Source organism: Sturnus vulgaris, chromosome 2 (assembly GCF_052056855.1).
Source record: "Sturnus vulgaris isolate bStuVul1 chromosome 2, bStuVul1.hap1, whole genome shotgun sequence".
NCBI classification, from domain to species: domain Eukaryota; kingdom Metazoa; phylum Chordata; class Aves; order Passeriformes; family Sturnidae; genus Sturnus; species Sturnus vulgaris.
In genome coordinates, this window is record NC_142244.1 from 101,085,277 (window position 1) to 101,107,641 (window position 22,365).

At 41.7% G+C, this 22,365-nt stretch overlaps 1 protein-coding gene across 1 annotated transcript in view; it reads right to left on the reverse strand.

Moving 5' to 3' along the window:
- LOC148224930 (uncharacterized) overlaps positions 1 to 10,750 on the reverse strand; it is an 84,443-nt gene extending 73,693 nt beyond the window's left edge. Inside the window, exon 1 of the mRNA XM_088159348.1 lies at positions 9,794 to 10,750. Coding sequence (XP_088015474.1) covers positions 9,794 to 9,871 — 78 coding nt within the window. The 5' untranslated portion in view covers positions 9,872 to 10,750. The remainder of the gene's footprint in view (positions 1 to 9,793) is intronic.
- Between the last annotated feature and the right edge of the window lie 11,615 nt (positions 10,751 to 22,365).

Here is a 22,365-nt window from a genome sequence, read left to right on the forward strand (position 1 = left end):
CAGAAAAGTAATTTTATTAAAAGATTTAGTGTTACAGAGAGGAATCCATGCAGAGACTAATTAAAAAGCACAGTGTAAATGCAAAGGGCAGTATATACATTTTAGAGGATGGAAAGGTAGAAACAGGACCATTAACAAGAGGAGACACTGTCTTTTCAGAACAGATAGCTGATATGAAAGACCTTGATAGCTTCGTCTGAGACTGAAGCACCAATTCAAGTCTTTTAGTGTGCTGTCTCTTGAGACCTCTCTTTGAACACTTACATTTTCTTTGCATCATCATGCCTGAGATACATTAAGGTTTACTGAATGTGCAGGATGTTGGCACACTGTGATGACAGTGGCCAGCAGAGAACTGGGCATTACTGCTCTGGAACTAAATGATATACAAGAAAGATGTTCTGATGAGTGTGATGTGAAATGAGAACAGCTGAAATGTTTGTCAGCTCTGACCACACCAGTTATATCTTCCTTGCTTTCGGAGTACAATACCAGCATATTGAATTGTGAGGTTACATGCAAACAGTAAGCATGTTCTCCAGTTTGTGTCAGTAGAGCCCATGAGAAGTCATATGTCCACAGTGAATATCTATATGTGTGTGTTTGTATTCCTCGAGAGTGGAATGATCCCCATCAATTGCTTCAGGCAGGCTTGTGGGCAGGGATCTGAAGGAAATGGGGAGATTGGCTCGTTAGCATCTCCTTACCTTGACAACAGAATTTAGCCTGGAACAACTTCTTGGGTGTAATCTGTTTAAAAAGAGAAAAGACAGATGCTTTATTTATATCAAGAAATTTTGTACTTAAACTATGTTTCCAAGTGAAATGTGCCCTCGAGGAATCTCTCCAGTGATGTCAGATTTTCACATGCCTCGCTTCTACAGAGGTGATGAAAAAGGAGTAGAAAAAGCCAAAGCAATTGGGAGCCTTCCCTGTCACACCACTGTAATTATTGCACAGAGACCATTACATGTTTGTCTATTCTCCCTAAAGCACTGTTTCATGGCACTCTTCACATGAGCAGTGAATTTCCATAAGTGAGTGGTGACCTACATTCAAGGCAGAAGCCTTGCTGCTTGCTTTCGGGAGTGTGCCCTGGCTGCCTTCCAGATCAAGGCTGAGATTCTCAGCATTTCATTTCCTGGCTCATCTCCGCTGGGTTTTCTGGGGACTGAGTTCTCTGCAGAACATCTGCATGGAAAGGTCACTGCAAAAAGAAGGGTTGGAATGAATTTTTGTGGTAGACTTAAACTTTACTCTGACAGAAGTTATAAAAATATAGCCTATGATGAACACAAATCAATAGGCAGTTAAGAAAGCATCAGCCTGGTTAAAATCTGGGCTTGTAAAAATCAAGACTGTGATTCACTTATAAAGTGTTTTTTTCAAACTTCGTCAAAGTCTTGAATTAAAAGTTGGGGTTTTGCCATTGATGCTTTGACCTGCTGTGTACCTTGTCACTGACAGGAGAAGCTACCAGCCTGTGAAGTGGTGTAAGAGCACTAAATAGCATAATAAAAGTGCTATAACAAACCTTTTTTGTGGACAAAACAAGAGTGTGTAAACTGAGTGCATAATTACTGGCTGTGAACTTCCTACTTCTGGTTTGGGTTTTATTCTGCAAGTAAAACCGTTGTTTGAAGTGCTGCAGGGAGCTGTGGTAGGAGCATATGAATCACTGACATCTTTCAAAGGAAAGCTCTGCTCTAAGTGTGGCTGTCCCAGTGGTGATGTGGCATGGAGACCAGGCAGACCAAAACCAAAGCAGAAATTAAATTCGTTGAATCTGCTCAGAGATAACCATTTCTAGAGAAATTTAGACCAGCTGTTCCTTTGGATTCACACAGTACAACTAGAAAAAATACTTCAGAATAGGCAGCCCCACTAACATCGTCTACATCTACGGGGGTACTTGAATATTAGGATGTGTTACTTTGGCTCCAGAAGAGAGTTCCCTCTTCCAAGTTATCTCTCACTAATGTGAAAATGTGCAAGGGCTAAGGGAGCACATTCCTCTCTGCTCCAGCCTATCACACTACATAGCCACTTAGAGAAAGGTAAACAAATAAAAAGATCAAGTCAAACTATCCACAAGGAAAATCTCTCCAAATTTACAGTCCAAATACTGAAAATTCCGAAAATCCTGAAAATTTAGGAAACCAGGAGGAACTTTTCTTGGGTAGTGAACAAATAGGAAAAATATGGGAATGAGTCATTAGGGTCAGGGCCAGTTCAGACTTCAGATCAACTGGAGCTTGTTTCAGGCAACTGACTTTTTTCTGTGACACAGACAGAGGAAAGGCTGACAAGGCAGAATGAAAATAACAAGTGGCTGTGACTCCATAAGGCTCCTCTCTTTCCCAGTAAGCTGGCTAATTGCTGGGAGGCTACTTACTGTGTGGAAGGGCTATGCTGTGTTTTTTTAAGTTTCTTAACTTCAGCCAACTGCAGTAACCATACCTGAAGCTACTGTGGTATAAAAATAGATCAGGTGTGATAACAGCAGCGGTGGAAAGCTTTGAAATTTTGCATGTTTTGACCCCAGGCTATTTCTCTTAGCCAGAAGGGATTTCCCACCTTACTCTGCAGTAACCTTGCTTTCCATAGTGCCCCAATTAATATGGCTCTGCCTGAGCAAGGGGAGCAGAGCAGGACTGTTTCTGTGGCAGCTGGCAGAGCAGTGTCCTTAGCTGCAGTCATGAGAGAGACCTCTGCTCTGGGCTTGGGCCAGGGAAGGCTACAGGGTCTGAGTGTGTTATGGCTGAGAAATGCTGACCCAGTGTGACTGGGGCTGGTGTTCAGTGTCCCTTCGAAACATCCCCTCTTTCACTTCCATTTCTGCTTTTGTGTCTGCAATGCACCACTGTGTTTTACTTATTTCTCTGTCTTGCACTGTCTGCTTCTCATTTTCTTTCTTCTCCCTCGACTCTTTTCTTTGCTTGTTCTCCCTTCTCGTTCTTGTTCAGTGTGTGTTTCCCCTCTGGTCTTCTTCAAAAATTGCTGCTCCAACCCTCCATGATCAACACTCAGCGATCCTCGCCCTTCTGGAACACTGAACAATGTTTGGAGCTCAACCACCGCGATAAATCTGGTGCATGGACTTAATCCCATATATTTCTCTGGTTGCTGTGCTACAGAAAATGCTGTTTTGTGCATGAAGATCTAAGGCTTGCCAACCATGCTTTACCTGGAGGAGTGTAGCAGCCAAACCTAACCATACTTGCACTAGCTTCTAGGTCCAATACTAACACAAGCTGCTGGGTCCAAAGCTGAACCAGGATTTAAATTTGCAAAGATAAACAAAACAGCATAACTGCATTGTTCAGTGTAGAATTCAGTGTTCTCTTTTTTCATGAAAAAGCATGGGAAACTGAAAAACAACTCTGTCACCAGGCACAGCATAAAGCAAGATAAAGACAAATTAATAATACTGAGCTACTTTCTTTACCTAATTGCCTGGGGAAATCACCTAAAGCAAATTTGAATGCTAAAAATGTTTGCAAGGATAAAAATATCAAGCAAATTTCAGTTTTTTTAAAAAAGATCCCAATAGTTTGAAACTTTACTATTTCCTCTGTGCTTAAAAGCAAGTCTGGTGGGGGTCCATCTCTCCTCCTGGTAATGTAAGAGTAAAAGCTTTTCTGAAAAAACCAACATGTACTTGTGTCCTCTCTTACCATTCAAGAAATGTTTCTCCTTCTAAAGCAAAAGAGCATCTTTTACTGATTGCTGTAAATTCAGAAGCTATGAATTGGTATCAGCAATCTACACCTTGCCATAATGAAACCTTCTGTTTCCTTCCTATCCATTCTGCTGGACTGAAACACAACTCTAACATTGGCATCCCTTCATGATATTTACATATACTGCAAAAATACCCACTAAACTGAGAGCAGGCATTATATATAGTTAATAAATATAGACCACACTAGGACATCAATAGAAAACTCATCTGGAAATATTCTTTACAATATTCCTTGAATCTACTTTGGCTTTTTAAAGAAAAAGCGAAAAATCTAGTTGCCACCTTGATTTCTTTTAGGCTGTGGTTCTTTTTAATCAAACCCAAAAACCCAGTCAGAGTGAAGGAATATGAGATACACCAATTATTCTCAAAGTGGGGAGTGTAGAATAAATTTTAGATGGATGAGGGAAAATACATCTCACCTTTGTTTCCATTTTTCTTCCCAGGTCTTTGGGACCTCTTTCCCCTTTAATAGCCATAGGATGAAGTGCCAGAAAGAGGGCATGGGGAAAGCTCAGGTTTTGTGTAGTACCTCCCCTGTGAGATGGCATGGCAAGCAGAGGTGGGGGTCACAAAAGGTGTTATCTGCCTACCACTGCTGAACAGCCCCACGGGACTGCCCAGGGGAGGAGGCAGCTGGTGGGATCAGGTGAGAGTGCAGAGTGCCAGCAGCAGGGATGCATGGCACATGGGCCAGGGCACCAGGCTGAGCCAGAACCAGCCTCACTTTGAAAAAGCTGGTGATGGAAGGAGTTTAAAATGTTGTCTTTAATACAGACCTGATTGTTACTTAGGAACATTGTGAATTTTTATCCCATTAGTTAATCTGTTCAAATGGATTGTACAATGTGAAGGAAACAAAGAGGCAGGCGTGGGCAAGACTGCATGGTGCTAATCCATATTACTTCCGAAATGAAGATTCACCCTTCCTCCTTTTCTCCCCTCCCCTTTGTCAGCACTTTGACTGCAGGGTGCAGAGATAACTCTTTTGTTTGGTACAGTGAACATTTCACTTGTTCCATTCTGTGGGGAAGCAAGGCACCCAGATGCAGGGAGACCACGATTCTCAGCAGTGACATGCATGCACCAAGTCAGCTGGCCTGCAAAATTACCTATGTAAAAAAATGAGACTTATTCTGAGTCTCTCCTCTTGCATCCATAGGGGATGTGTTACAGATAGTATGTATTTCTTAGGTTTTTTTGTATTTTCAACAATTCAGTAACTACTTAGTTTGTTTAAGGAGATAGGAGTTCTAGGCATGTTCAAAAAACCAAAAGGAGCAGTATCTTCTCTACCACTTTCTTGCCTACTCCTTTGTGAAACTCAGTAACCTGGCTTAAACGCTGTGATAATGATTTAATTGCCTACACACTACCTGTCAATGATACTTTAAAAAACCACATCCTTCTTGGGTTTCCTGAATCTACATCTCAGTAGCCTAAGTCATGGCCTCAGAAAAAGAATGGGAAGGTTGTTTCTTTCTTTTATAAAAGACTTATTATGTTAGGAGCTGGACAATTCTCAGGGATTCAAGCAGTCGAGGATATCTGAGAGCAGCAGTGCAGGGTCTTGCCACTAACACTGTTTGCTTGGATCCTGCTTCTCAGACAGAACTGCAGTTTTGTATATATCTGACTGATGTGTACATCTGACATGCAAAGCCAGGATTTGTACATGTACAAATTCCCATTGCATGAGAAAATGTAAAATTTGCTGAGACATAAGATTTCTACCACATCCAATGACTGAATTTCTGCACTGTGGTAAAGCTAGGTTTACATATGACTTTCCTTAGTGCTTTTCAGACTAGAAAGATAAAACAATATGGTCTGGAAGATTTCAGAGCAAGAAATTTGGTGCCTAAGGATTTAAGAATCGCTATTTTACACAAAAAGCCTACAAATGTGTGTGGGTGGGAAGGAAGGTCAGCCTGTTCCTTATGCAAAATCATGATAAATAAGAGCAGAATGATGGCTGGGTGCGAGAAGGGGGTTATGTTGCAAAGAGCTAGGATAAGTGAGACAACAAGAGCTGCAGTCATTATAAATCAGTTCTGATTTTAATCATCACTGTATACCACAAGAAAGAGGCTGTTTATCTCTTGTTTCTCCCTCCCAAACTGTCACCAGCTGCCCTGCCCTTCTGCTTTAGGGGCACAACCCCTGCAGCCTCTTCCTCTATCAGACATCACCACGGACTGTCTTCTTCCTGGCATACCATTTTGTCCACATCCCACTACTTGCACCCTAGTGTGACTACACCAGCAGGAGCTGCACATCTTCTCTACCAAAACCTCATCTGATCTATGCCAGGCCCACCAGATCCCCCACACCTGCCCTCAGATTTCGAGTGCATTCACTACAATGTCCACTGCTCTCTAGTAGCAGGCTCTAGTGCAGGTCTTTAAATGCAGCTTTAAAAGCACCCTTTGCTGTATTGCCTGCAAAAATCTGAACTGCAACAAGGAAGTGATACCTTCAGCTTGCTGTGCTGCGCAGTGTTGCTCCCTTTGCTCTCTTAATTGATCATCCAAGTCCGTTTTCTTCACAGCTGCTACTTAATCGGACCAACAAAGGCCTTTAGTAAGCTCTCTGGTTGGAGCCATGGATAGCAGAAACCACAGATGAAGTTGCTGGGCATTACATCAATTGAACCTCTAATACTTAGAAATATAAAATCCAATATCAAGAAACATTTGGGCTGGTCTGTCTTGATTGATCTGTTGCAATAAGCACTGTCTCAGCTGTTCTAGCTCTTCACAGTTGACTCTGAACTTGTTGCCAAAGTGCTCAGGTCCCATATGCAATGGTAAAAATGTGAAGTATGCAAATAAGAGCCATTTTACAGGTTAGCATTTTTCAGGAGTCAGTGAATACACTCTTTAGATTTCTCTTGTGATAATCAAATAAGGAGGGGTCAGAGACTGTGAAAGCATTCAGGGGAAAGAGTTTAGACTCTTGGCCCAGATTGCTTGTTTCCTTCCTAGTCTGTAAAGTTGTTTTCTTCCTTTCACAGAAACAGTTTCTATTCTGTGTCATGCAGCTACACATCTTCCTGGGGTGTGACATGCAAATGTTCAAAACCTCCTGGTGACAGTAAGCAGAAAAAAAGCTTAAAAGCCTGTTCCTGTCTGCCAGCTGGGCATCATCATGCAGGTACTGTGGGGATAAAACCTGGTGCATTTTCCACGGTGAGATTTTGCTCCCCTGCTTACAAAGGATTTGCAAAAACTCCTCTGCTAGAAGCAAAGTGTCGTTTGCAAATGAGAAATCCTCCTCTTCCCTTTTCTCATCTATTATCAGTGATCTCTGGTGTGAACACAGCAAAAGAAACCCCAGAGAACAAAAAGCACTGAAAATGCTGCTTTAGACCACAGAAGTATTTTGCAGTTCCTGACTGCCAAGTTCACAGCCAGGACACAATCTGTATTTGTGGCCAGCCCTCATCACTTCCTCAGCAGCTCCCCAGACACCTCTGGGCATGCTGGGGTGCAGGTAGGGGACAAGCCCATGCCGTGCAGGGCTCTGCAGAGGTGCTCAGGAGGCACCAGGAGCAGGCTGGGTGGCTAGCACTTACATGCTCCTTCACTGGAGATCCTGAGTGGACTTTCCTAGGGGTTTGGACAAGGGAGGGGCTGGGGACCGCAGGTGACAGGAGGAGAAGGAGGTGCTTGGAACTAGAGGCAGAGCAGGGAGCTGCCCTCAAAGGAGAGAAGCAGTGATGCCAGTGACTTGATCTTGCTGAAGGATGTCTTATCTACTGTTTCAGGAAGTGACTGTGATTTCAACAGCAGTTTTGACCAAGGCTGATCAGTTACTTCCAGCACAGCCCTGGCTTTCGGCTCGGCAGCTAACTTGGCTAATGTCTGTATAGAGCAGATATGCCACAAAGACACAATGGCACAGAGCAAATAATGCCACAAAGAGTGCTAGAATGGAAAATCACAGTTCCTTCTCCTTGTCTTTAGGTACACTGGCTTCAGTGTAACCCAGTTAATACATGGAACTGCATGGAGCTGGTGCACTTGGACCCTTGTATCCCGAATATTCTCTGCATGACCACTGTGCTGTGGGTGGGAGACACAGAGGGGCAAGATTGCAGGATAAACAATGTTTAGGGTTGTCCAAACAGTACAAGGCAACATGGAAACTAAGTTCCCAGACCACCTCCCATTATCTTTCTCCAGCCTGCTTAAGGAAAGCAGTAATGCTCCTGCAAGAAACAGTGTCAGGTATACTGTTCTCTACTGGAACTGGACATGACTGCAGACCTACAATGACCTTATTTACAATTCTTTTCCAAGTATTTCTTTCTGGATCTTCTTGTTAGCCATTTAAATTCCCACTCCCTGGGTTGATTTTGTGAGGTGTTCAGCCAATCCTCCTGAGAATAAAGCAGTCTTAACAGTGTTTTGCATTCAAGCCAGTATCCCTTCTTCTACTATCATCACCCCAGGATTACTTCACAGCCAGCCAAAGACAAAAGCCTGTGACAAAAGTGATGACAGCAGTTTCCCAGGCTAACATGTCCCAGGGGCTCCTCAGCTGGGCACCAGCTTTCCTGTGCAGTGGAGAGGGAAGGGGCTTTCTCCCATAGGGTAACCCAGAGCCTGAGGCATCCCAGAGGATGTTTATGTTGCTGAAACAGAGTGGAGCTGTGGGTTTCAGTGACTACAGTGCTGAGAGGGCAGTGGTCTTGGCTGACTGCTCTCTTCAGGAGCAATTAGTCAGCACCACCAAGTGTGTGCGCCCAACCCTGCATGCGCTGCCAAGGATCCATTCCAGAAGGCATGAAATGTATCTGACAACACCACTGCAGCTGTGGGTCTGCTACACTTCTGTGTGGAGAGCCCTCGTTATGTACTACTAGGAGAGTAATTTACTTGCTGCTGCTATGTCAAAAAGCATCATCTGTGCTGTGGTTCCTGCAAATTCATCCTCAGCACTTTCCTTCTGCTTTGCTCTCAGATATTATTTTCCCAGCGCAAGAGATCTTGCTTCATTCCCTCTATTCCACAGAAATAAAACATAAACAAAAGCACGGTATAAACATGTGGGTCTCCTGTGTAAAGCTTCATTAGCGAATGCTCCTGCATGAATCACCCTGAGCAGGGATGTTTCTAAGCACACAGCACACCAATGTGCTTTAGAGCAAAATAGGAAATACCTGCTCTTCAGTCTTAGAACAGTCGTGCTTGAATCAAAGCAGATGATTCGTAGCCAGGGTCAGGTTCACAAGAAAGGGCGAGGTTGCTAGAAAATCAAAATGATAAAGCTTCCTGTTTTTAGAGATAGATTTCAACAATGATTATTGCTGCCTCTGAGAAGGAAATGGATGCCTGCTAGTTGAAAAGTACCTCACTATATCTCCTGGAATTTGTGTGCCAAAAAGTCACAAACAACAAGTGAATTGTGTTGGAAATGAACAGAGGCTTCCTTTGGAGCTTTCATTTACAGTAAAACTACTACACACTTGCAAAATTAAGGCTGCTCTGTGTTTTGCTATTATGCAAACTTTAGGCTTTCTCCTAGGCAACACAGAGTGCCCTTAAGAGCTAGAAGTGCTCCATGTCTTATAACTTTCTTTTCCTTATATACACAATGATTAAAACAAAAGACAGCTGTTAATTTCAGGAAAAAGCCACCATGCAATAAATCTTTTGTGCTGGACCATAATAACACTTCTCTTCAGACAGACAGAATTGAGTGTAAGAGCTGTCTACATTTGGTACTACTTATGATAAGAAGGTATCCTTTTATTTCCAAATATAAGGGAAAGTTGGCTGCACATCACAGAGCTGCAGATCATGATACATACAGGAAGTGAAATCTCATTTTTTCTTAAGTGACACTTCACCAAAGGCATGACGTACTTCCTGTGTCATAGAAGTATATAATCGTGGAATGCCTTGGCCTAGAAGGGACCATAAATTTAATTTAAATCATTTAATTGTAACCCCCCCTACCAGGTGACAGATTTCATGTTTGCTGTGATTGCCTTAAGCTGACCAGCAGGGACTGAATCACCTCTTTGTCACAAAGACTCACCTCGTCAGAGCTGAGAGAAGCGAGGCAGGAAGAGGCAAAGAACCGAATGTCTTCCTGGTTATGCATCCCAGAACCCATTGTACTTTACTCAAGATGGGAAGGCGCAAAAGCAAGCTTGAATATCATCAGCTCCTCTTCTCCCTGGGTGTCATGAACCTGTGGCTTGATTCAGTGCCCAAAGAGCACTGGAGATGGGGCTTTCCCACAGCCAGGCTGTCATGTGAAGTCCAGGTTTGTCCTTCCTCAGGACTTAATCTGCCCTCGTCTGTCATTTTTGAAGAATAGTTACAAAACTGAGTGGACACTTGTCTTTGGAATTAAGTTGGGTTTCATTCAGTCTGTGCTGGTTCTGATGCAATGAAGGTAACTATTCATAATGAGTTAGAACAGTTACAATAAAATCTTGTCTTAAAATGAGACACCCACCATGGGACATGCTCTTCCACCAGAAGCTGCAGAAGTATTTCTTCAGTCAGTGTCTCCCCATATGAAGAGCATTTCCCGTTTGTATCTTCAAGACTCAGGGTGATTGAACACCCCAAACACCATCAAGTGTCCCCCCCAGCTGCAGCAGAGCACACATCCTCACAGGGCCATAGCACCACACAAACAGATCCATAAGACAAGCTGATGAGCTGCTGCCAAATGACGAGGCCTGAATAAATATACAGAGGCAGAAGCATTCAGATTTTCAGTGCTTTGATACAGACTCTAAAATGATCAGAGGCAAAGGGGATCCTGCCTGGATGCATTAACTCCTCGAAAAAACAAGCTCTGCTTTTGCTCTAAATCACTCTGAACGACGCAGTAGCACAGAATTCATGTAGGTAAAAAACACTGAGTCAGCCTGCTTGGTTTAATAATTCTCAGGCTCTGCAGGTAAGCTCCACGAATATCTCTGGGGATTTTGAGGGAGATAAGATTTTATGTGCCAGGTGTTGTAGAGGATTTAGTGATCCTCTTGATTTCAGCAGCGATACAGAAGGTGGTAAGAACAGTTCTTTGTTGAGTCCCTCCTACTCGTCTCTGTTTTTGGAGGCTGAATATAAGTTCAGTGTCACCTTGAATCTATTTTTTTCATGGTATTTGTTGTACAAGTAATTGGATACAAAGAAGGTACAAAGAAAGTAATTTGCATAGATTTGATGTTTTAGAGATAAGAGTACTTATGAAACAGTGTGTGAATTCAGGGTCATGGTTCATCTTCTGGAGTCCTGAAATTCAGATTTGGAGCCAGGTGTCCTTTTCAGACCATTTGCTAGGTTTAGCACTGGGAAATATGGTAATTGATAAAACATTTAAGAAAACATAACAAGAAATCCCGAAAGGTCTTTTTCAGGTTTATTTGCTTTTTGAAAAATGTCTTCAGATTGGGAGAACTCAGATTGGTTTATGAAAAGTTTCTCTTCATTTAGAACCTTTTCCAAATAAAAGCTTGTGTAAGGAAGAAAAAGTTTGGATGGAATATTTGCTGCTATTGGAGAAATTCTGGGATTATGAAGTGGACCATTTCAAGGCAATGTGTTTTATGTTGGAAAAGGATATGTGGCCAGATGTCCTAAGGACTGTGGGAACTATTAAGGCAATCTTTGCCTGTTCAAATCCCACAAGGAACTCAGCAACTATTTATGAGCATGCTTATAGTTCTTATAGAAGCAGGGAGGACACACAAGACTGCATCCTCCTCACTTGCCCTATCCCCTTGCTAAATTGCCTCCAAACCCTGATTTGGGCTATTCCAGCAAAGAAATTTCTTCTGGAGTGGAACATGAAACTTGGCTTGGTGGTGAGAGGCAAACTCCTGGACTTCCTTTATGCAGTCATAAAGCCACAGTATCTCAACCAACTTGCAAAACTCATCCAGTCCAATGTAACTTAAGCATATTTAAACAAAGAAACAACAAAAATAAAATAATTTAGAACACTTACAACTAGAGTAAAACTGTAATTTCATCATACATGGAGCTCATCTCTTTAGCTGAGCACCATCCACCTGGTCCATGGTACAGAGATCTGGTAGAAACACCAGATTGCTTTGGAGAAGATGACCTCCATAAGAACAGGATGCCTTTGACATATTCTCTCCAACCTCAACTATTTTGTGATTTAAAAGTCTGTGAAAATCTCTTTGTCTTAGAAAACTTTATACCTTGTGGCATATGTTTGTCCATGCTATTCTAATTCTGCCCCGAAAATTTCTGTTTCCCAGCTGGAATAGCATGAACATAGAACCAAAAAAATGAGGTAAACACCTTGCTGGGAACCATGTCTTATTCAACAGAAGTGCCATTTTATGCCTAGACTATGTTTAAATTACATGTTACTGCTGGTATATATATTTGATATTGTTCATCACAGGATCATGTTCAACAGTCAAATGGGAGCTGTTACTTTTCCTGGCAAAGTCAGTCAAGGCCGAAAAACAAAGCAGCCAGCCTGCTTATTCTTATAAAATATCTTTGTTTTTCAGCTATGAGCCAGTAAACTGGACTTTTTGCTATGCTTAGTCCCGAATTTAACTAGAACTGACAGTCTTCCCATTGCTGCCACTTTCTGGCCACTGGACTTCAAGAACATTTAGTTATGTTCTGCTAAGGTGGACTGAGGACTGGTATTTTCCAGACACAAGATTGTTTCTTCTAAACTTGTGGCCATGAATAGACATGTGCACACACCAGGAGGCTAAGCCTCATGAAGAGAGAATAACACCAAAAGGCATTCATATAATCATCAGTCTCCCTGAGTTTTTAATTGATCATGATCCTTGTTTAGAAAAAGAAAAAAGAGTCCTTCTGCAGGCCAAGCACATATTTAAATAAACAATTGAAACTCCAGAAGTTTGGGTTTGGAGCAGAGCACATTTGCTTCTCAAAGAATCCTGGAATCCCTTGGGACAAGGTGAAGTGAGATTTCATCTCTTTATAGTCTTCTTTAATATAACTGAAGGGGAACATTTTTACAATGCAATATAAGCACTTCAGAAAAAAAAAAAATAGGGCTCAAGTGTATATTGCAGGCTGGTCCTAAAACCTGCTTAAACTTTGGGATTCCCTTCAGCTGGGATTTCCTAAAGATCCTGAACTGTGATAATGCCAGTGTGTTTCTGATCGTGTGTATCAGCTTGCTAGGACTGTGTTTCCATGAGTTAATGCTTTGAAACCACCAGCAAAATTTGTAGTTACTGGCTGGTTGTAACCTGGATGCTAGTTGTCTAGAATTAGGCAGGACCAAATAACTCCCAGGTGACCCAGCACAGTGTATGGAAAATGTCAGGAGAAAATATTACACTGGTATTTTGGAATAGTTATACTGAAGGCAGTTGCACACCAATGGTATAAATCGTATTTAGCACTGGCTAGCTGGAATGAGCCTATTTTGCCATGCACACTCTGAGTTGTGACAAGAATGTCTGGCCATTAACATTCACTACATCCCTTCTTTTTTGTATTCTGAGTTATTTTGTAATGACAGCCTTATATAATTTACACATAAAAGTTGTTTTGTGGGTTTGTTGGTCAGTATACCCTACATGTAAATGATCTTTCCTCTCCTGCACAGGCTGGCTATTTAAGCTCACTGTTTGGTTGTACTTTTGAGTAATAGTTAGTTCAGGATATTAACCATTTTATAGGAAGAACATGCAGAGATTTCTCAGTCATTATGAAGAGTGTGTTATGCCTATGATGTAGCCCAGACTCAACAGCAGGGATGGTCTCAGCTTCAGCTAGCTGGAAAATAACTTAGACTTCTAAAAAAATGGAGTGAAATGACCACCTAGCTAGCCCAAGCTATTTTTGGTCCGAGCAAAAAAGAAACAAACAATTCCCCCCCCCCCAACCCCCTCCAAAAAAACCCCACTCCAAACAAACAAAACCCCCAATCCTAAAGTAAAAGAAGAAAGATGTCTGAGGAGTTCTCCACCAGGATTCCTGACAGGCTGTTCTTGTGTGGGCAAAAAGATACCTGGGAAATCAGGTATGTTTAAAGGCAAGGCCAAAATTAAGAGGAGGGGCTTGCAAAGGCCCCTTAATTTGTGACAGATGACAAGCTAAATTTAGAATTAGGAAGTTTATTTGAGAAGCAAGTACTTATTTACAAGGACTCCTCCAAGTCACAGCTAATTTGGATTAGGGAGAGAAATACTTTCAACTCCTGTCCTAGACAGCAGCTGCAAGCCCCCACTAGGAGAAATTCAATAAAATTTCTTGTTCCAAGAAGCAGTGCCACTGCACAAATCAGTCTTTGGACTATGACTTAAGCATGGGTTGCTAATTTGACATATGGCAAACAGAACATCATTTATGATCTTAAAGTGCTCAGCAATAGATTCTCATCCAAAATTCCAGCAAATCCTGAAGTTACTAGAGCTGTATAATTATTTACCTCAAAAGGGTAGTGGCAGTGGGAACTGATTTTCAAGTAATGAGAATTTGGGGTTTCTCCTTAGGGTTTTTTTTAATTTTGTTATGGGTATTGGTCTTTGAAAAAATACTTCATGTGCAGATTATTTTGCAGCAAAAGCAAAACTCCCAAGCACTAACCAGACTCTGAACTGAAGAGTAGTTTGATTTCCCTTCTGCTTTTTAGTGGCCACTGGGATTGCTTTTACTTTCCAGAAGGCAAAGCTGAGCAACTGTTGCAGGGTATTCATTCCCAGCAAGCAACCTGCTTTTAAAATTCAAGCAAACATGAGTCTCCCCCAGTGTCTGTGAATTCCAGACATCCAGCTGGGTGCTGCTGATAATGAAAAGGAACTGACAGCTATGTCCCAGCTGTCCCAACACAGAGTTAATTTCTCTGCTTCATAAAGAGAAAACCAGCCCCAAGTCTTGCCATGTCTTGTATCCCAAGGTGGAGAGGGTTGATTGGACATTAGAAATAGGACCTGGCATGGGTGAAAGTAGAGTAGCAAGTGGTAAAGGAAGAGAATTTTCACTTTTAAGACTGAAAAAAAGCAGTGAGCTTTTTGATGTTGAGTGAAGTAGGAAGCAATCCATCAATTTCACATGCAATATATTTCTTGCATCCCTGCCTGCTGTATTCTTCTGAACTAAAACACCAACAGTGGGGCTGGATGCACAGCAGGGCGTGATGAGAGGATGATATCTGTGGATACAGCAGCACCTCTCCAGCAGCACCGGGCTCCAGCAGCAATGTGTATCCATGGGTGTCACTCTGAGCATGTACAAATGTGGTTCTTTGTTCCATCAGCTGCTCTGCATGTGACAGGGGACTGTTTCAGAAACAGGAGTTCCTTGTTTATGCTGCCCTGAGGATGAATGAATATATACTTATTAGTAAGATATCCTCACAATGAAAGTCCAGCTTTTCAGCCAGGAGGAGTTAAAAACTGACATGGCCTTTCCAAAAGAAAGCAATTTTGGGGTTGTGTCCTTGCTCCCTCCCTCCACTTTTAGTGAGTAGTACATGCCAGCCCTGCTGTCCCTCAGTGTTTTTCATTTACCTCTGCATGGAAACAGCAGTGGTTTGGTATGGTGTGTGGTGCTGCCTCTTCCTTGCCAACTGATCTCTGCTCTTAAGGCACACAGTGCAAACCTGCTAATCATAACCTTCCTGCACCAGCTGTTTCTATGAGTCAAGAGCTTACTGCTGGGGCTGCAGCATCCCTCAAAGATATTTGCAGCTTCAGTTTGCTATGTTGAATAATTTTTCTACGTGAATTAAGTCTTAATTTTTAAAGCTTCGAGTAAGACCCTTTTTTTTGCATTTTATCTCTCTAGCTGTGACCCCAGCAGAGACATTTTTGCATTGCCTGATTGTTTCTGTTTCCTAATAATTATTTGGTAATTACCTGTTGCTGGTGAATGTTTACTAATAATTAGCACAGTGGTAACTAGGAGAACATTTCTTCCCTGTAAGCATGTAAGATATCTATAGCAACCGTGGAATAATATCTAGTGTATAGGAACTTTTTGAAGGAAATGCTAAAGCAAGTTAGGGGTGGTTTTAAATGATCGGCACATGGCTTTTTAAGAAGCAACTCAACATACTTGCAATAAGGAAAAAATATTTTAAACCAAAAAAATATATTAAACCAAACCCAGAAATTTTGGTAAATTTTGTCATTCCTTGACAAATTACATTATTTCCAGCAGTCTCTACTGCTTTGATATTATTCTACTTTAATACCTGCCATAAGCATGTCCAGATGAAAGCAAATCAATCCAATGGCAAAGTATTTTCTAGAGGGAACAGGTGACACTATGGGATGTTTCCACAGAAAAAAATGCATCACTAACAAGCATAGAGAAATCTGGGGAAAACTGACCAGGAGCCAGAGAATATGATTATATGGCCAGCTATCCTTCCTGCAGAGGTTGACAGCTGCATCATAACCCAGGGCTAGTTAATGTGAGCTGCTCCTGCCAGGGATGTGGTGCAGTCTTGTCCCTTGTCTGCTGGAGCACAGTGGGATAAAGGAGGTGCAGTGGGCATTTAGAGCAGGAGATCAACCCTCTGGGCATCAGTTTAGCCTATGTACACACTTTTCTACACAAATACACTCTTTTGCAGCTTTGCCTCACCATTGCTAATGCCTGGTTCCTGTGGGGCAGAGGGAGGAAGTAGGATTTACTGTCTGTGTCTCAAAAACATAGTTAATTTTGTAGCATTTTGTCTCTACTACCCAATGGTGCCCATTGACATCAGAGCACTGCATTCCCTTCTGTTTTACACACACTGACATAGGATTCAAGAAAACATCTCTGTGTTCCAGGCCTATGCTTTTTTTTCTCCTCCCCACAATAATTTCAAGCACCATATAATCTGTGCTACAGACGTACATCTCCTTAGGTACAAGATGCAATGCTCTCAACACCAACAGGCTGCCCAGAGAAGAGGTTGAGTCACCACAGCTGGAGGTGTTTAAAAGATGTAGATGTGTTTAGGGACATGGTTTAGTGGTGAACTTGCCAATGCAAGCTTCACAGTTGGACTCCATGATCTTAAAGGTCTTATCCAACCTAGATGATTCTATGACCCTATCGATTTTATACTGTGCATAGAACGTTCACACATAGATGTTGCCACTGCTGATGTAGTCCTTTCAGATCTTTAGGCTTAAATAAAACTGCAGTTTTCATGTCTTTTGCTGATTTATTAACCATAATCTCATTTAGCTTATTTTTCTTTCCATTGCCTTACCAGTGCACTAGAGCTGATGCATTGATATCCACAGGCACTGAGGAGCAGATTTGTGCCACAGAAGATTTCCCAGGCAGCAGTGGCATGGTGGCTGGAGGAGCACAGATGAATGAAGGAAGCGACACTACAATACCAAGATCTGAGACTACCATCACACTAATACCTTCTTTCACTGAAGATATTCTACAATACATGAAGAGCAGGTGCAGACACAATGTGAGTGAGGAGGAAAAGAAACAAAGTGTCACTATCCTGACTTTGGCTCTCTGGTACAGCCAGGACCAGTGTGGGGATATTTGGACACAGGTTACTAAAACATTTCACCAAAAGACAGAGTGGAGCATTGCTAAGATCTCAGGTTAGTGTGGTGTGAGGACTAGGGATGAAAGCTGTGGGGCTGGTGGGACTGACCACAAGCAAGACTTAGAGGAGGATCTCTTTCCACACAACTCGCTGTATCCTATTCCCTATCAGCAGTATTGTGCCTTTAAACTAAAATACAATATACACTGGAATTTCAAAATGGGAAGAGCAGTGGGATCCTACAAGGATCCTCTCACCCTTTCTAACAAATCCACCTCTAATTCATTAGTATTGAAGTAACCCATAGGAGGAAGGGAAAAGTGAGATGATAGGTGATGCTAATCCTCTGCCTGAGGATGCTTTACACAAGTAGGGTCAAAGTCACACTGGAAAAATAGTTCTTACATATGGCCTCTGTTGAAACACCAAGACCCACACACTGTTCAGATAAAACTTTTGTGCAAATATGACCTCCTATTCAGAATGGCATTTTGAATACAATTATTTATTTATACAAATGTTTACAGCGCTAGTGAATTCTGCAAGGATCCTGTTGAACTAAAATCTACTTGTAGATTTGTTAATGAATAGCAAAATAAAAGTGGTTTTAGGCACTGCCTCAATTAATGAGCTGTCTTATTTCCCGTACTCAAATACCATATTGCTACATTCACCAAATGCATTGAGAGGGTAATAAAATTGATTAATGAGCTATAGCAAGTGACTTATTAGAAGGAACTAAATATATCACTCTTGCTGACTCTGAGGGAGCACCTGCAAATATTTATACAGGAAACTGTGAGTTCTTAAATCTGATGTACAAACAAAGGTTGTACCCACCAAATAGCATCATCGGGGTTGACAAGGTGTCTTCTGGATCACCACACCAGTACAAATGAATTATGATAGTGGTGCCAGACTTCAGCAGAGATAAAGGAGTTATTAACCTGGTGCCAGTTCAGGGGTAAGCTGGTAAAGAAGAGGAAAAAACCCAGAAGTTTAATGGCAGAAAAAATGTTCTTAAAGGTACCATCTATGAAGATTTCCCCAGGTGAAGGAAAATTCATGTGTTTGGGGTAAATAAAACAACTGATAGTTCTGTTGTCTGAACTGGACCGTGATGGCAAGAAAATGGTGAAAACTGCCAAATATTTGTTGATATCCTCTAGCTCTAACACTTTTACGATTCCACAACCTTGTTGACACATATAACAGTCAAGGCTACTTCATACAGGCATGCAGAAAATACAGTTTCAAAATGATGCAAAAGTTCTTAGAAGAGTCTATACATGTTTTGTAGCTCATCTTATGGTTTCTCATCCTTCCCTGGACTATAAAGAGCCTGCAAAATGAAGGCTGAATTCAAACCTTCAAAAAATATCTAGGTCACTATCTGCAAGTGCAACAAGGAGTTTCTGAAGAGAAGCTGTAAATTTCTGCATCAAGAATTTAAACTGCAATGATAATGCAGAGAAATGTAGACATGCCTGGAGATGGAAGAGTGAAGAAGGAAGAACTCATTCATTCTCTCTTATATTCTCCACTCTGAATTTTACATTTCCATGGATTCGGGTTTTCTAGATGCATAGGAGTCTCCTCCCAAATTCTTGCAAGTCATGTTATTGCCTATCCCAGAGCTACAGGCTGTCATGTCTCCTTCCTTCCTGTTCATTTTCTCGAAACAGGACAGCAGGCAGAAGTATGTGGCTGGCACTCAGAGGAGCAAAGGAAAACACTTTTATATTGTACCCACAGCTTTTAATTAAGGCTCCAGCAGGATCTTTCTGCACAGGGACCAACATTACCTCGTACAAAACTGAGAGGGTGGGACATGGGGAATAATGAATCCTAGAACACACAAAACTGTATTCATTAAATCAATTTGGGCTACTGGGAGGCCAGGGAGCTTTATGGAAATGAGGCAACCAGTAAAGCCACGACTGAAGACTCTGGGAACAATGGGCTTCACTTTCACAATCCTGTCTGGGAGGCAAAAGCAAAGTGCAGGGCTCTGGTGCCTGTGGCTCCCACATCCCTCTTGTGCCAGCACAGCAGCTGGTCCTGCACAACAGCACATCTCTCCTTCGAGCTGCTGACCCTGACAGGCAATTTCTGCCAGACTGAGTGTGAACACTGCTGGGGCTCTGGCAGTCCTTTTTTTATTTGTTTGTTTGTTTGGGGTGGGGTTTTTTGGGTTTTATGGTGCTACCACCCCGAATGGCTTTTGACTGCCAGGCTAAATAATTTCTGCCCCTCCTCTTCCTCCCTTTCTCCTTTTACAATCTTATATTTTTGTGGACAGTTACCAGGATTTGCTTTGTCATTGTTTTACCAAATGTAATGGTAACACATATTTGTGCTCTGCAGTTTTCTACCCATGCCATTCACTATTCACTCTACTTCTTGGTTTTTTTCTTCAGAATTTTCTCTTTTGTCTGAGTACTTTTCATGTGGAAGCATTTAAAGCTGTGTGTAATAATATGTTATCTACCATAGTAATTGTAATTTGAATTGTGAGAGCAGGAAACTGTTAAATACTTCAACATTAAATTTATTGCTGAGGATCTTAAAATACCTTCTAGAAGACATTTTGGATTACCTTGAAGCAGTAGACCCCAGATGCACCTCCCAGTTGGCAGGTAGAGATGAACACAGCTAGCAGGTCCCACCCAAATTTTAGACTGGATCAACATGAGTTTGATTTTGGTCCCACTCATGGTCTGTGTACCTTGCTTCCCACAGAAATCATCCCCGTGCTTTCCCACAGATCTCCCAGTGAGGTGAGGCAAGACTGAAGGGCAGAGGGGCTTGCAGGGAGCCTCGCTCATGGAGGGCTCATGGGCTTAGTGTGAGCTGAAAGGGGGAAGGAAAATAAAGGGAAGAAGACAAGGTTACAGCAACACATCTCTGGGTGGTACAATGTCTGTGGGTGGTAGAACTCTAGAGCCCAAGCTAAATTTTTCTCATTAATATGGTGTGACTGGCTATTGTTAAAAAGCTTAACTTTGCAGGGACTGCTGGCAAAATATTTGGGAGTGTGGCGAAGAGGAAAATGCTTAACTTACAATCTAGCACTGCAAAACAGAGTGTGATTTGATGCATTGTATAACAAGTGGACAAAGCATAGCATAAGACAATGCCTCAAAAAGTAGTCTTAGAAAAACAGATGTAAAATACAACCCGGTTACCTGACTTACCCTCAGCTTATTTAGTCATGACCAGGACTAGAGATGTTTAAAATCTGAAAGGCAAGCCTTATTTAATGGAAGGCAACAAGTGCAATTTCAGTTGTGCAACTGCACGGTTGTATATTGAGACTATCCTCAATGTTCTCTCCTGGCTTGATGGCAGAGATAAAAGCAGAAACAGGAGCTGGATGTAGCAATTTCTTGCTTCCCCTCTTGCAGCAAATTCAAACTTTTGGCTGGATGGAAGCATAGAGGAGTCCAAGGCAAATGTACCTCCTGGTATCCCTTGATTCTGAGTACTTCATTTTGTTTGCAGATTTTCTTGTCAGCTACGCATGTGCTAAGCTTCAATCCTGTCCTGTATTCTCCTTCATCCTGCATGCATTGGATACAGAAAACTTGCTTGAGAAAAGGATGAGAGTGGTGGAATAAATGCTTCAGTTCTTCCCCAGTTCCTCAGGTTTTTCAGTTCCCTTATAACAATATGGAAACATTATTTTTACTGTCTTTATTGGAAAATCCAGAAGGAAATTTTGCCAAGTCCTTCCAGTGTTGGAAACTAGTATATTGGTTCAAATCCAAAACTGAATACAGTTTTGTGAAGTCTGCCTGGGTCCCCACAGGCTTGGTTTCTCTTGCTACAAACGCAAAAAGTTGTGATCCTGCTGAAACCAAGATCTCACACGTTCCTACATTACTTAAATGAACACATCATAGTTTGTGCTAATGCCTAACTTCTTTGCAAACAAACATCTTGGATAAAATCTTGAAGTGAATAAAAACCAGGGTATAGCCAATGCTGGGCTACTCAATATCACTAGATTATTATTCAGATAGTTTTATGAAAATCTGTTTCCAGTAGACTTTTGTCCTCTGGCTGATTTACATCTAGTGACCTTCAAGTTCTGATCAAGTGTTGGGTTTGTGTGGGGTTTTCACAGCTTCATCTTCTGTGTATTCACTCTGGTGTGGTAGGGCCCGACTTTATAAAGTCTGACTGCAGCCTTCCCCTCTGTTGCACCGTGGCCTTTCTCCTACACTGACAAAGAACTTTCTCCTCACAGCCACTAGCTTTCAGGAAACCGATTTTGTTGACATCTCTTCCCCCTTCCAAATTTTGTTGATACCTGTGAATGGGCTCAGATCTCAAACAGTCAGGCAGAGGTAGATGGAGAGTTACACACACACAATGTGGTTGCACAAGTGTCATTTCCTTTGGAAACCAGACAGAAGAGGAAATTCTCTCAAAGTGCATTTTACGAGCCTGCGGATTTTTACTCTTTGGCTGTTTGAATCCAAGGTGTCCAATTTGAATAAAATATGTCAGCAATCCTGCTTATACTGTGCTGTTTTGCTAGTGGGAGCCTTGTGCAAAACTATGACTTAGGAATAAGCATCATAAGTGTATCTTCATCTGTGGAACTAAGCATCAATGGGTGTTAATCCATTGTTCGCTAGTGAAGCTTTGCTCAGTAGCAGTGATAAACTCAGATTGGACACAGCTCCGTGCTATTTTTACAAGACATATAATTTTGATGCCTTCATCACTTAATGGTCACAGAGGATCATAGGATGAGTGTTGATATATTCATAGTAATATTATGTCACATATTAAATTATTGCTAACAAAACTGGGAAGTCAAGCATTATTATTTCAGATGTATCCTGACTACTAGAAAAGTTAGTAATTCTATCTGAGACTAATGGCCATTCTTCCAAACAAGTTAAACCTACCTACGCCTACTTTTCCCCAAATGAAACAAACAAACCCAAACAAACAAACAAACAAACAAACAAACAAAATTCTTCCCAATGATACCAATATTTGTTTCTTTACTTGGTTGTCTTGCATTTTTGCCAGATGAACTTCTTTGACATGAGTGTTCCTGTAAAGCTAATAGAATCCTTCTATTAATC